The sequence below is a fragment of the Ambystoma mexicanum genome, chromosome 1p (genome assembly GCF_040938575.1).
Source record: "Ambystoma mexicanum isolate Mex_15411 chromosome 1p, UKY_AmexF1_1, whole genome shotgun sequence".
Classification (NCBI taxonomy): domain Eukaryota; kingdom Metazoa; phylum Chordata; class Amphibia; order Caudata; family Ambystomatidae; genus Ambystoma; species Ambystoma mexicanum.
The window spans coordinates 673,531,079-673,545,325 of record NC_090921.1 but is presented as its reverse complement, the minus strand read 5'-3'; the positions used below and the strand labels follow the sequence as shown (position 1 = coordinate 673,545,325).

General features: G+C 46.7%; 1 protein-coding gene across 4 annotated transcripts in view; it reads left to right on the top strand.

Annotated features, from left to right (window-relative positions):
* Positions 1-12,801, top strand: part of ARNT (aryl hydrocarbon receptor nuclear translocator) — a 675,339-nt gene extending 662,538 nt beyond the window's left edge. For all 4 annotated transcript variants that reach the window (XM_069649742.1, XM_069649743.1, XM_069649741.1 and 1 more), the window contains exon 21: positions 9,476-12,801. In XM_069649742.1, coding sequence (XP_069505843.1) covers positions 9,476-9,565 — 90 coding nt within the window. In that variant the 3' untranslated portion in view covers positions 9,566-12,801. The remainder of the gene's footprint in view (positions 1-9,475) is intronic.
* The last annotated feature ends 1,446 nt before the right edge of the window (positions 12,802-14,247 follow it).

The window sequence follows — 14,247 nt, the reverse complement described above, 5'->3', positions numbered from 1 at the left end:
CAGGCCACCATGTGCTCCCCTTTATCCCCCAGCTCGTATACTCTTGCTCTTGCATGCCAATACGCTTGGCGGGCTTCGTCTGTCGCCACCTCCCTGTATTCTCCTAGCCAGGCCCCTCTGGTGTCCATGGTGTTCATCTGGGCATGAAGCCTCACTGCTGCACCCACTTCCTCCTCTTTCCCCTGTAGTTTCTTTCTTCAGCCTTTTATATGATTCCCACAAGGTTCCACTACTCTCCACCATTCCCGCATTCAGCTGAAAAAACCTCTTCCGTCCCCTCTAGTAGTGCCTGTTTTATTACCTCAATGCCTAGGTAGTAGGCGTTTAATCTCCAGTCCCGCTCCCTTTCCTTGCAGCTCCTTCTACTGTTCTGCTCAGCGGAGCATGATCCGATAACCCCTGGCCAAATAGCGCGCTTCCCTTACTCTAGCTAAAGTCGTGCAGGGCATTAAGAAGTAGTCCAGTTAGGGTATTGAATTGTGGGCCCCAGAGTGGAATGGGAACTGTTGTTGCTGGTCTAGGTGCAGGTCCCTCCACACATCACGTAGTCTGGTGTTCTTCCCCCTCTGTGAATATCTGAACCCTGTGACCACCTATAAATTTCCCTAACATGGACATGGTTAAAATCCCTGCCGATTATGGTGAGCTCAGCTCCATACTCTACCACCATACCCTGTGTTTCTTCCACAATGTCTGCTTGCAGCGGTGGTGGGGCAGAGGCGTTGATTATTGTGATTGATTCTCCCCACAAGTCGCTGGTGAGGACCAGAAACCTCCCTCCTCGGCCTCCGAATATCCTATTCATCTGGAAGGGAACAGCCTTTCAGATCAATAATGCCTCCCCTCTGGACCCCCGAGATAGCCTGCGTGTTCTACTGCTGAGTATTGCCTCTTTCCCCCAGGAATTTACACACCGTGTCCATCAAGTGGGTCTCTTGCAACAGTACAATATCAGCAGGTTGGTCTCTTATAGATCATGTTACCAGACCTCTCTTAATCTTATCCAAGAGGCCATTGACATTCCATGTCAAACACTTAATAAGCTTAGGTTCCATCATCTACTCTCTGGCCGTTGCTTGTGCCGTACCTTTGGGTATCTGTCATAGGTTGGGGCTCCTCTGTTCCCTCTGCCTAGTCTTGTGTAATGCCAGCATAAACCTTAATTTGAACATGAACTCCCCAACTCCCTCTCCAGTGTTATCCCCTGTTCTCCTTTCTGTACCCTGCCCCCCACCCTATGCTTCTCACCAACTTGAAGCATCTGTCGTGCCCTGAACTGTCTTTCCCAGCTCCCGATTCAGAGATGAGGATCGTCTTGGGGGGCTGTGCATATCGTGGCAATCGCTCTGCCCCTACCACCAGGCCTCAATGTATTTCTTGACTTCGTTTTCTCCCGAGCTGGTCTCCCGGCGGTCACCTCCAGTTGGATTGCGATTGTCAGCTGCTTGGGCCTGGTTGTTTGACTTTATGTGGCCTATGCCATTTGATATTACTCGCAACGTCTGCGAGTGACTCCTCTGGATTGTGACCCATGTCCTTCCCCTTCATGGGTGACCACCTCCAATCCTTTGCAGGGACTGGGGTTGCCTCCACCCAGTCCCACGCCTCCATCTGGTCTGGTGAAAAAGCATACTCCTTGCCGGCCACATACTCTTTGTCGCAGGGAACATCATCGCATATTTAAATCCTCTGTCCTGAAGTTTTGTTACTCACAGCATCGAAGGACTGCCTGACCTTTTGGACTGATTTTGTGAAGTCCGGGTATATGCCGATCTTGGCTCCATTATATTCCATTGGGCTTTTCCTTCTGGCCATCTGAAGGATGGCATCTCTGTTTCTGCAATTAAGCAGTTTAGCAATGACTTGCCTGGGTGGTGTTCACGGGGGTGTGGGGTATGGAGGGGCTCTGTACTTGGAATTCTCTGGGCCTGGTCAATAGAAAAGAATTTAGACCAGCTCTGTTGCCCCATCCATTCCTGGATCAATTCCTTGAGGAATAATTCCATGGAGGGCCCCTCTGCCATTTCAGGCAGCCCACTCGGGTGTAGGTTGCTCCTGCTGGACCTCCATTCCACATCCTCCATTCTGCTCCCCAGTTGTTCTGTCCTGCGTAGCAGGGCTTTTACTTCTACACTCAGTGGGCCCATTGCGTCCTCCACTGCAGAAATGCGGTCTTCAACCTCAGTAACTCTCGAGGCAACCTTACGAGATCTTGTCTCAAGAGATCCACATCCAAACCCACTGTGTCGATTCGCTGTTCCAGTTGGGTCCTGGATCGCTCTCAGGATGTCTTACTTGGCACAGTTGTCTCGCCGCCTCCCCCTTCTGCACACTGCTCTTTCTGCGAATGCTGTGGGGCATGTTCTCTTGCCCCTCCAGAAGTGTAGGCCTTCATCTTTGTTTGCCCCTCAGCCTTCTTGGCCTTGTCTTTCTCTCTGGTCATAGCCAACGCTGTTGCTCGTGTGTTGGGAGTTGCTGTTTTATGTTCCGCAGGTCCTGTGTGCCCCTTCCTCCTGTCAGACTGGACCTAGGTTTTGGGTGTATATCGAACGAGGGGACCAGGCGCTACCCCTGAGCAATATACCACTTCTGTGGTAAACGGGCTATGTTGCTATGTGCCGTAGGATCCTAAAATCCCCTCTTCGTATCCGGCCGGGACCCAGCGTTCAGTATTGTTTTGGATGAGCTCCCGGGGGGAGAGGAAGCAAGCGTCATCTCCTTTTGTTGCTCCCTGCCCCCGGTGCAGGAATTGGGCGGAGGGTGGGTGGCCCCCCAACCCTTCTGTGACTGCTTGGCCTCCTTGGAAATGGTTCTGCACTCTGCTGTCTGTCAGCTACAAGACCTTTACGTGCTGACCCCCTTATTGCGCGTTACTAGCGTTTTCCACACCTGGATGTGGGTCTGCCGTGCGCATCGGTTATCGCTCTGCTCTTCCTGTCTAGAAGCTGTCAGACCTTCAGCTTCTCACACCTGGCTGTGGCTCGGCAATGGATTCTCCCTAGGGGCGCATGCCAGCTCCCCCCCCTGGTGTTCCCTTGATCACAGGGCAGCAGTGGTGGGTTAGGTGAGGCAGGGGTTCCTGAAACTTCACCTGGCACCTCCCGGCTTGTTTCCGCTCCTCATGCAGTAGCTTGTTTGATCTGTGTCGGCGCTCTGGGTGGTCTTCCCAGCCTGACGACCTGGCTATGGGGCAGAGTGACCTTGCAATGTGGCTACTCCGTTTAGCCCCGCAACAGCGCCCACTCTCTATACGTATATCTGTTCAAAATTACATCTATATCACAGCTTTAACACACAAAAAAAACATTTTCAAAGCCCCTTCGTCATCAACCGTAAAACCGTCAACGACAGTCTACGACCACTCTTCAACACTGTCGACGACCAAGTCCTCTATTTACAGCAAGTGAATCGGAAAGATCCAATGCTGGAGAAGGAATATGTTACTTACTTGTAACTCCTGTTCTCCAGCATTGGTATCTTTCGTAGATTCACATGCGACCCTCCCACCTTACCCCTCTGGCTTTTCTTTTGGGTCATGCTGCCTCTCAAGTGCGCTTGCCAAAATCTGAAGATGGCCGACAGGGGAGAAGCTAAGGGATATGTTCCTATTGTCTGTGGACAGTATGACCCAAAAGTGACTATACTAGAGCATAAAAGTGACTGAAAGTTTCAGTTTCAATTGAAACTGCTCTGTTATCGAGGATTCCTAGTCCTAAGTTAATTGACCTTTTTAAAAGGGTCGAATAGAAAAATTATCAATTTAGAAAGACTGCTCTGTGATCGCACAGAGCAGTCTTTCTAAATCAAACTGTCATACTTGTCAAACCCCTGCCGCACACGTGTGTGCGCAGGGACTGACATGCTGACGAGGATCCTGAAGAGCTGTCGTAGGATTGAAAGATGGGTGTATGTCTGTGTGCTTTTGTGGGTGAGTGTTGGGTGTATGCAGTGAGTGTGTATTGTGATGGGAAGGGGGCCCTGGGTGGGTTAAAAGGGCCTCGCTCCCCCACCCCCGATTAAGTAAACAACCTGTGGGAGAGGGTGGGGGTTCACCTTGTCTGAGGGGGGCGCAGAAAGTGATATTGCCGCATTTAAAAGTCGCAACAAAAACGGCCAAAACATCATCCATGTTTTTTGTGTTCGGTTTTTAACATGCAGTAATATCACATAGAACCGGATTCCCAGCCTGACGACTGTGAATCTATGAAAGATGCCAATACTGGAGAACAGGAGTTACAGGTAAGTAATGTATTCCTACTTGAGCACTTGCAATGTTCTAGGTCAATTACCCATTTACAGAGGTCATGTTTGAATTGTTTCTGGGGCAGCGTGAGGCAAGATTATTGTTTCAGTTTTGTCTGGGTTGAGTTTGAGGTTGTTAGCCATCATGCATTTGCTTACTTGTGTCAGGCAGTTGTTGAGAGTGGTACCGGGATGTTCCTCACCAGTCAAATAGTATTTGATTTGAGTGTTGTCCGCATATTTGCAAAAATAAGCTCATGTTTTTATGGGCTCTACTAGTGTAGGGGTCTGCAACCTCTGCTCTCAAGATGTATTGGACAGCAACTTCTAGCAGACAGCCTATAGGGAAGGATCATGGGAGTCGTGGGCAAAACATCTGGAAATCCATGGGCTGCAGACCTGCTAAGTAGTGCTTTACCATTGACTTAAATGGGGTATACAATACCCAGTCACGGGGAGCCTTAAGGGCTGACCAGTGTACCCAAAACAAAATGAGTTAAGCTAGGGATTGAGGTTCGGAAGACCTCCCTCCAAAAAATCTTTGTAGTATCACACCAACAGCTTCAGATATGCTGGGGGTCCCCTCTGAAAGGGATGTTAAGTTATGTTCATTGTAATCATAGCGTGCACTTTCGCCCAAAGGCATCTTGCCGCAAGGAAAACAAAGGATACTGCCCACTGCCGTGGTCCTAGAACAGGAAGGTTGTCAGCACCCGTCTAAACTGGTGATGGTTCACCATGCCTCTAAGGCTAGATGGAAGCCCATTCCACAGTTTACTGGCTGCATATGAAAAAGCACATCTGGCCTCGCAGACCTTCAGGATAGCCACTAAATTGGCATCACCTGAGCGCAGAGGTCTGCCCGGAATATAGGGGGGGGGAATGTGTCCTGCAGGTATTCCGACCCTGCCTAAAAAAGGCACGATGTACCAAGCACAGAGCTTTAAACTTAATCTTCTGGGGAGCCAGTGCAAGGACCGAAGCGCAGGACTTGTATGGGCTCCATAGGGAGAAGTGGTAGCCACCCTGGCTGCTACATTTTTCAGCAGTTGTAGACGATATATCAACCCCAAAGGTTGTGCCAGATAGAGCGCATTGCAGTAGTCAACCCAACTGGTAATTGAAGAAGCCACTACCAGTGGTCACAGACATTCAGGCAAGAAGGGCAGAACTCTGCGCAGCACTCTAAGAAGGAAGTGTCCAGTATTACAGACTGCACTGACTTGAAATGACATAGATAAGTCAGATGACAGAAGAATCCCTAGGTTCTTATCCACCTTCACCGGTATAGGGAATTCACCCTGGGTGAGAGGCCAAAAAGAGGCAGACCATACAGCAGAAGGAGAACCCACCACCAAGATTTCGGTCCGGTCCCCATTCAGCTTCAGTCAGTTCGCACTCATCCAGTTTCCCACTGCCGACAGACCCTCCCGCAGTTCAGAGGCTGCAGTCACTTGGTCCTGGTCAAGACGGACCAGGATCTGAGTGTTGTCGGCATAGGAATAATAGCAGAAGCTGTAGGATCGGATGAGGCGAATCAATGGCTGAATATAGATGTTAAAAAGCATGGGGGCAAGGCCGACCCCTGCGGAACAGCACAGTATAATGTGTGAGAAGAGGAAAGAAAAGGAAGCAAAGATAGTGATTGACTCCTATCAGTGAGGAAAGAAAGAAACCAGGCCAGGACCCGTCCAAAGAGGCCTGCTGTCTGCAGGCGAGATAACAGAATGGCATGGTCGACCATGTCAAATGCCGTCGACAGACCTAATAAAATCAGAGCCCGCCACTCCGCCCTGATCCACCAACATGGTGAGATCATTGACCACCAAAACCAGGACACTCTCCGGATCCTGTCCTGGTCGAAACCCCTTGAATGAAAGGAGTCAAAGAATAGGGACGATTCCAAAAAAGAAGAAAGAAGGGGCGCTATCAGGGACTCTAATAGCGTCATAAAGAACGGAAGAAGAGAGATGGGGCAAAAATTAGCCAGCATTGACGCATCCAAAGAGGGTCTTTTAAGAAGTGGAATCACTGTAGCCTGCTTCAACTCGATGGGAATCGTACCCGTCAGACAGGTATAGTTCCCTGCCTCCACAACCCAAGGGATCATGGCCGGCAGGATCATTTTAAGAGTGGCCAGAGGTATGGGGTCAGACGGGGCCCGCAACTTCAAATGGCCCACTGCCTGCAGAACTTAAAATTCAGGAAACGTATTCCATCCTGTTCTATCGGCATCCACATCCACCCTTTCACAGGTTGGAGCTATTGCTATGTGCTGCTTACAGCCTGAGATGTTATTACGAATATCCACTACCTTACTGTAGAAACAATCTGAAAGAGAGTTACAGAGTTTCAGAGGCTGGCACCATCGGGGAGACCCGGGTGGCCGAGGAAAAAGAATTAACCACACAGAAGAGTTCTTTAGATTGGTTAAGAGCAAGCTCCACCCTGCTAGCCAAATAGGATTGTTTGGCTGTTTTCACATTCTGATGGTATACTTTAGCAAAATACTGAAAAGAAGCCTTTTGAACAGATCCATATGCACAGTGCATTTTATGCTCTCCCTGCCTAACTTGCAGGTGAGATGCTTTAAGAAAATCAGTGAACCAGGGCTCAGAAGGGTATTTCCAGGCGTGAACTAATTTAAGCAGGGCTGTTAGGTTAGCAACATCAACTAGGATGCCTGAAAGTGAAGAGAGGTCCATAGTCCCAGTGGCCCTGCAGCGAGTCACGATCTCAGAGGATAGCAACTGTATGCCAGTTACGTCTCCAAGACGTAGCTGGGGGTCATTTAGCTCACCCTGTGGGTCCCAGAATATCAAAAGAGATGAGACTTTGGTCGGACCACAGTACCTGCTTCCCCTGAGCACCAGTGATACTGCTTACAGATGAAAATATAAGATCCAAAATGCTGCCCTGGGCATGTGTCCAGTCAGAGACAAATTGAGCCAGTTCCAAATCCAGCATAGCCTCACGGAAATGGGATAGCCCTGGAGGCATGGGGGGCCTTAAATCTCCTAATACCATCAAATTCCCATATTTGACCTGAAGGGCCGCAAAAAACTCTGAAAAGGGATTAACGAAGGACATCTAGAATACAGGTGGACGATAAATAACAGGGAAATGCCATGAAAAGGAGGCCGATTACATAAGACGTAGCAACAATGCTTCCATTTGCAACTGGTGAACCAGGGGAATCATGGAAATATGGAAAGACTTGAATATTACTGCAACCGTCCCCCACAACCCCACCCCTCCGGATGGGCAGAGATCCGATCCAGGTGAACAATATTATACTGAGCAGGTAGGGCATGAGAGAGTATCGGGAAAGATGCCTCTGTCAGCCAGGTCTCAGTCACAAAGACCAGATCAGGCTGTGTTTCAGATAGTACCTCATAAAAGAAATGGGCATGCTCCACCATCGATCGGAGGAAATGGGCGTGCTCCACCATCGATCGGGCATTAATAAGCATGGCCGCTAAATGCTCTTTTTTTAAATTTTATTTTTTAATGTGTTTGGTAAAACAAACTTTTCATTATGGCGTTTACATTTAAACAGGAAAAGATCGAAACACAGAAGAAAAAGAAAAAAAAAGATTTGACATCTGTTTCCAATTCTTGAGGGTTGCAATCGTTGAGGATTGCAGTCCAAAATTTGATTACTGTTAAAATTATATTCTTGTCATGATCTTTTAGGAGATGGGCACATCGTTCCTGTGTGTTCATCTGTTTATGAGAGATTTTGAAAAAGTCCTTGAACAAATTTCTTTTTTCTGTCAAAGCTTGGCAAACCATAATTATATGGAAGAGTGTCTCTCTGGTATTCTCATTCTTGCAAAATCGACAATCTGCGGTCTTTGTTTTTGGATGTTTTATGGTGGTTAAGTAGTCGCGAGTCAGTAATATGTGTAAACGAAAGCGTAGGAATAGGTCTTGTATAGTTCATTCTGGGAAACATGCTAAGTATGCTGGCAGTTCTTTGAGAGCGCTCGATTCTATTGCACAGTTCAAAGATCTTTTATATTTCGATTGTTCCTCTATTGTTTTAATCCAATCGTTTTGCTGAACTCTTCATTTAGCATGCTGTGATCTATTTATTAGTATATCTTTGTTGATCTCTTCAGCTTTCATTCTCTTCTTTATCTCTCTAAATGCTCTTTACCAGCAGTCTTCACCGTCTCCCCTGCTGAACCCTGCACTGACATGCCTCTAGGCAAAATCAGACCCACAGAGAGCCAGGAGAGTGTCATGCGTATAGTGCCTAGAAAACAAAGCCCTCCCTCCGGACCCATCCGTGACCCGACGGTCCCAGACAGGCTTAACCTTGGCGCAACTTCGGTGCGGCTAGAGCGCACAACCGCTGTGCTGTCTGCACAGAGGTTCCATTTCAACCCCTAGGTATTACCAGAGCCAATCCGGTCCTCCTACCAGCAGGCAGTGAGGACAGACCGCCCCTGATAGTGAGTGAGTTAAGGAAAGAAAAAAAAGACTGCTCGCCGAGCACGAGCATCGGTGGACAGCTGAGTACAGGTACCCTCTGCCGCTAGTCGGCTACAAGGAAATTAAAATAAAAAAAAAATATCAAATGGAAGCGCTAACTAGTAGCGTGAATGTGTGTAGGCATTCAACCAGTCAAGCGCTGTAGACCGGAGCACCATCCGGTGCAATTAAAAAGACATACATGTCTGAATCATGAAAGCATTAGCAAAAAAAGATAAAGCGCACAGCTTGAGGCCGTACCTTCAAATGGTATGGGAAAGCTACAAAACAAATTGATTTTCCAAACGGAGGTTGGTGCACTGCACGGGGGAGACCAGAGCAAAAAATGACCAGGACTTACTGTGAGTCACAATTTAGGACTTGTCAACACAAAGCAAGCATCCTGAAGAAATCTTCCCTTATTTGAAATCCCACCTGCTTTGAAGGAATCCATGTGAGTCTGAGAGAAAACGCATGGCCGTTTTGGTGCAAACCTGAATTATGATGGTTTTTGGAGTCCCCTTGGGTCTGATTAGGATCGCTGGGTGTTATGTAACTGGGATTTATATTGTGCACCATGGAAATATGCAACATATGAATGCAAGATACTTGGCTATAAGTTCAACACCCTTACAGTTAACTATTTGTCTTCAGTGCCTCATGATGTCTAACCTGTACCTCACTGATTAATGGTATTTGACCTCTGCTCTGTGTCTCACAACAACTGACCCTTTCTTTTTCCTTACTTGTCTAGGACATGCTGTCAATTCTGGGAGAACAGGCAGCTGGATACAACAGTGAAGAGTTTGCAGAGCTGAACATGTTCCCGTCCTTTGCTGAGTAAACCCTTCTAGGATAAGGACTAGAAAGGATCCCTTGATGTATGGGGGATGACCTGTGCCAGGCCCCAAGCAGGAGATGCTATGGGGCATTTTCCCCGCATTCTCAGACTGATGAACCTTTGAATGCTTCACTTGCCAGAAGGTTTGAACCGCTTAAGTGTTCACAGAAGAGGTCCCTCAGCCTTCCTATGAGCAGTCATTGTGTTGCCCCCTGGAAGCTTTGAGCAGATCTCTGGTGTGAGAAGAATCTGCTCTGTTAATGGGGCTGCGTGTAACTCTGACCAAGGACTGGCTGGCACGCCCGAGGCTGTTTGAATTCCGACACCACCAGCATCTTCCTGCTTTGTGTGACTTTCTGGATTTTTTTACTCTGGCTAGATCACCTTGAACACTGAAGAGCTGTTTTAGGACCCCCAGATTGAACCAAGTGTGGATTTCGTCTGTCAGACTGTAATGTGGGATTTACTTCTTTTAGACAGCACCATGTGGGGATTTCTTCGATCAGAGTTTACTGTGCTACGTTTGCTCTTTCCCTTGGTAAATGGTGCTGCTGTGTGTTAGGAGGGGTCTACTGTGATGGGTCCCTCCAGCCTTCTTGTGTACTCAAGTCTAATTGATCCCGGTGTATACACGGGATGCAGAAGTTCCCCTTTTCCTCCCTTAACACAAGTTTAAAGTCAGTTGACCATTTCACTCTCGCTTCAAGTCAGAAAAGGCCAGTTGTCTGAAAAGCCGAAAAATGAACCCATTGTTGAAAGAGGAAAACATGGAACGCCTTGGTTTGCAGTATTCATTCAAGTTACATCTGGGGCCCTAATTTGCAGGCACGATGATTTAACTTTTACATCAAGGTTTGCAGTGATACTGATCCCTCCCTTGTAAGCAGAAGGGAGGACAATGAAGATGTGTGCAGTTGAAGGAGAGCGGGCGGGGGTTAGCTAGCCACAATGGGTCAGTGTTGAAGCTTCACCCTTCCCAGATCATCCCAGCTGTTTGGACAGCCATACATAATCCACACCTAATGTGTTTTTAAAAGGAAAAAAGAAAATAGGGAAAACGCCTTGAGCGAGCTGCTGAAAGTACATAACCATAGACATATAGACTATGACTGGAAAGCATTTTAAACCGTTATACACAACACCAATAATATGACGCCTTTAAATCCTGCGAACCCATCAGACGAACAGTCATGGGTCATAAAATGGAACAAGATCTGCGCCAATGTCAGATCTGTGAAATACATTAATCTCCAGGTGCTTTCTCTTGAAATGGTTAGTCTATTGTTGCCTTGTACATTGCAATACTCCTAGAAATGGAAAGAAAGCCACAGAATGACACCCTACAGTATACCCTCTATCTCTGTAATTAAGTCACCGATTCATTGAAAGGCTTGGGAAGTAATATAAGAGCCTGCCTTGTTCATGAGTGCATGATTGTTCTGGAATATGAATGGAACCTCTAAGAGCAAGAATTGCAGAGCAGCAGCTATGCAAAACATTGGTCTAGTAATCTTTCTCTAGGTTACTGTTCACGGTTTTTTAGGGTGCTTTCCACATTTGCTAATCAGTTACATTGTTTCCTATATAATCATTGTATGGAGAAGTACATACTCTTCTTGGGACTTTATACTATTCCTCCTCCTTGCTGGCCTGTCATGCTGCTCCTGCCCTTCCCAACATATTTCAAACTTCGCCTAGGCGCTGTCAATTCCCTTTATGAACCGTGCTGTTTCATGTCCTGCATAGGTTAGCAGGGGAACAGTACTCTAACCCCTCTGCTGACATATTGGCCTGCAGAGTTCACAAGGAATCTACTCTGTGATGAATCTGAGTGCTCCTGCACTCCGTGCAGCAGGGGGAATACCATCTTACGCCCAAGGAAGCCCAGTTTTGGACGCTTCCCATAGCTCAGTGGGTAGGGTGACTTTTTGGAAGGCGACAGAGGCTTGTATGAAGGTGCACTCTACATCGATCCAACCTTTGAGGCTCGGTTTGGAGAGCTGTTTTGTTCACTCCAAAGATGAATTCATAGTTGTCGGCTCCGGTACATCTGTCAAGTATGAACGATTTCTATCTGTCCGACACTGAAGCAGAACTATGAAAGTTGGTCTGATGTAAAATTAATATGAAATCCCATTGTTATGTAGAGGCTTGGTCATGCTTAAGGGTGTAATATCACATTAAGTTATACTCCTGTGGCTAGTGAAGTATGAATGGAGTTGGCGAAGTGCTGTGCTGAGTTTCTAATACGGTCATTTAGGAATCCGGCCAAAAGGACCACACAGTGAAAGGTGGTAAAAAGGGCGAAAATCCATGCTACTTTAAATTTTGCATTTTTTAGTTATGCTCAAATCGCACTGGGAAAGATATAAAAATGAATGCATTAAGGATGTGAAAATGGAAAAACGCACAATACATGTGATATTAACAAAAACAATCCAGCACATCCCATCCTCGAATCTCTGCCTCCGAGTTTACTGGCATCTCCACTACTCTTTCGCATTTTTCAGCCAGTGGAATGGACTTCTTGTTGGTGATCTTCCCCCATTGAACTATCTAACCTGTATCCCACGTTTGCGTTTTGTACCTAGTAGACTTGGTCTGGATTACTATTTCCTTTTCAAGTCATATGCTGATATCCCAGGTATGTTGATATTTTGTGCTGATTGGCCACCGGATACACACAATGTAATTGCTGCCCAGAGACCAAATGGATTTGCGAAGGTTGTCTTAAAGGATAACGTTTATTATATTATAAATGTATTTTTGCCAGAACTAAGGTAACAAAGAGGGGAGAAAGCCATAGCACTATACTGGACATGAAAGGTAGTTTACAGAAATGCTATGAACAATAATTTCTGTGCAACATTTACCCACTGGCATTTAGCCCACATGGTGAGCTAGGAAACAAAAGTTAGGGTTCTCCCTGTAACTGAGAGAGAAACCATTCAGTGCAAATCAACAATTTACATAAAATCACACGGCACGGACAATCGTATGCTTCCTTTGGTGCAGAAGCTTCTTTTTGATAATCAGATATTTTAAGATGCAATCCTAACCGCTGTATTGTGACATGGGGTGGTTGGTTGGGAGTTTGGGGTGGGGGAGGGGACAGGGGATTTGGGGCTATTATAAAGTTTGTGTACTTTATTACATTCTGCAAGAAAGGCTTTGTGTTGTGACCGAAAGTTGCAGATTATATGTAGCAGAGATTTTACATAAAGAAATATTTTTCATTTCATGTGGCTCTTGTGTTTCTTAGGCATGTTATTTGTGCACACCCACACACAGGTGGAGTTGGAGAAATCATTCAAGCCACTTTACCTTGTAACTTCAGTAATAGCAGAGTGCACCTGTGGCTGATGATTCTGCTTTTAAAGTGAGGAGCAGCCCTCACCAAACTCATTAGCTCTAAATAAATTGTGGACCTACTTGGGGGGCGGGGGAACCACTTGATGGGTATCATCGAAAAACTGAAACATAAAGTACAAAAACCTCATACTAGCGGTTACAATGTTAGCGGTCTTAAACATTGCAATACAAAAGGTGTATTGAAGATACGACTAATGATATGGAGAAGACACTGGTGATAATGCAAGCTTCCAAGTCAAATCAGTCCTCAGATGGTGAGATGTATCTGAGGCCTGTGGCCCTGTTGAGGGTTGCATGCTTTGCACATGCTGCAATCTGGTGGTCGAGGCATGATATCACAAGTTGTTTACTTCTAAAGTAAAAAGGGGCATTGACTTGGATGCAGTGCTGCCACAATATCCCTGTCATACGAATATATTCATGATTCTCTGGATGTCAATTTTCTCAGATTCTGTTCATGCATCGGTGTGGTGGTGGGAGTAATAGCTGAAGCTCGGCATCCAGCAATTACTGGCTTCATCTTCGACCCACGGCTCCTTCATCAGACTCGATGCCAACCTGATTGTTTTGTATCAATGGCGACTTTGAAGCGCAGCAAAGAACTGGCTTCACCCCACCGGCAACCGGTGCACAGTAGGGTCACAGGGGATCTTTCATTCTCGCTGAGAATGGCTTCTCTTCTCTTTACTGTCTCTTTTATTGGTCTTCTTGTCCTCTATTACATTATGGAGTATACTCAGTTTAATGTTTACCCTGGTTTAAAACCAGGTTTGCAGTGCAAAATACCTATCAGGCCTGTAACAAATGTCTGCCCGGCATTATGCCAGAGATAAGTGACTGGAGTGTTGGAGATCTAAGGCCAAAACTCTCAAAGCTGAGAGAGAAAAACAGTGTGCAGCGTATACGATGGAGGCTCAAGACCTGGGCATGATTTAGGGGGTTAATGTTAACAGCTCTGGCATGGGGGGTGTTTTCGAACCCTGAAGAGCAACCCCAGGAGGGACCACCTACGTTTCACTCATTGCTGGCCCCTGCCTCCTATGGTTCAAGAAGCACTGCCAAGAGACCACACTTAGTGATTCTGGATGCACCCTGAAAACTCGCAAAATCCCAGTAAAAAAAATACCAAGCCTACTAAAGCCTCGAAACCGACATAGAGTACTGAATATCAAAGGGCTTAAAGGTCGGCCCACAGACATGGTGCTGGGTTATCGATGTTGATGCCCAAAGATAACACAGACTGGATTAAACCGTCTTTGAAACATGGTGCACAGTAACTCCAATACGCCGGGGAACACTCACAAATTAAGCAG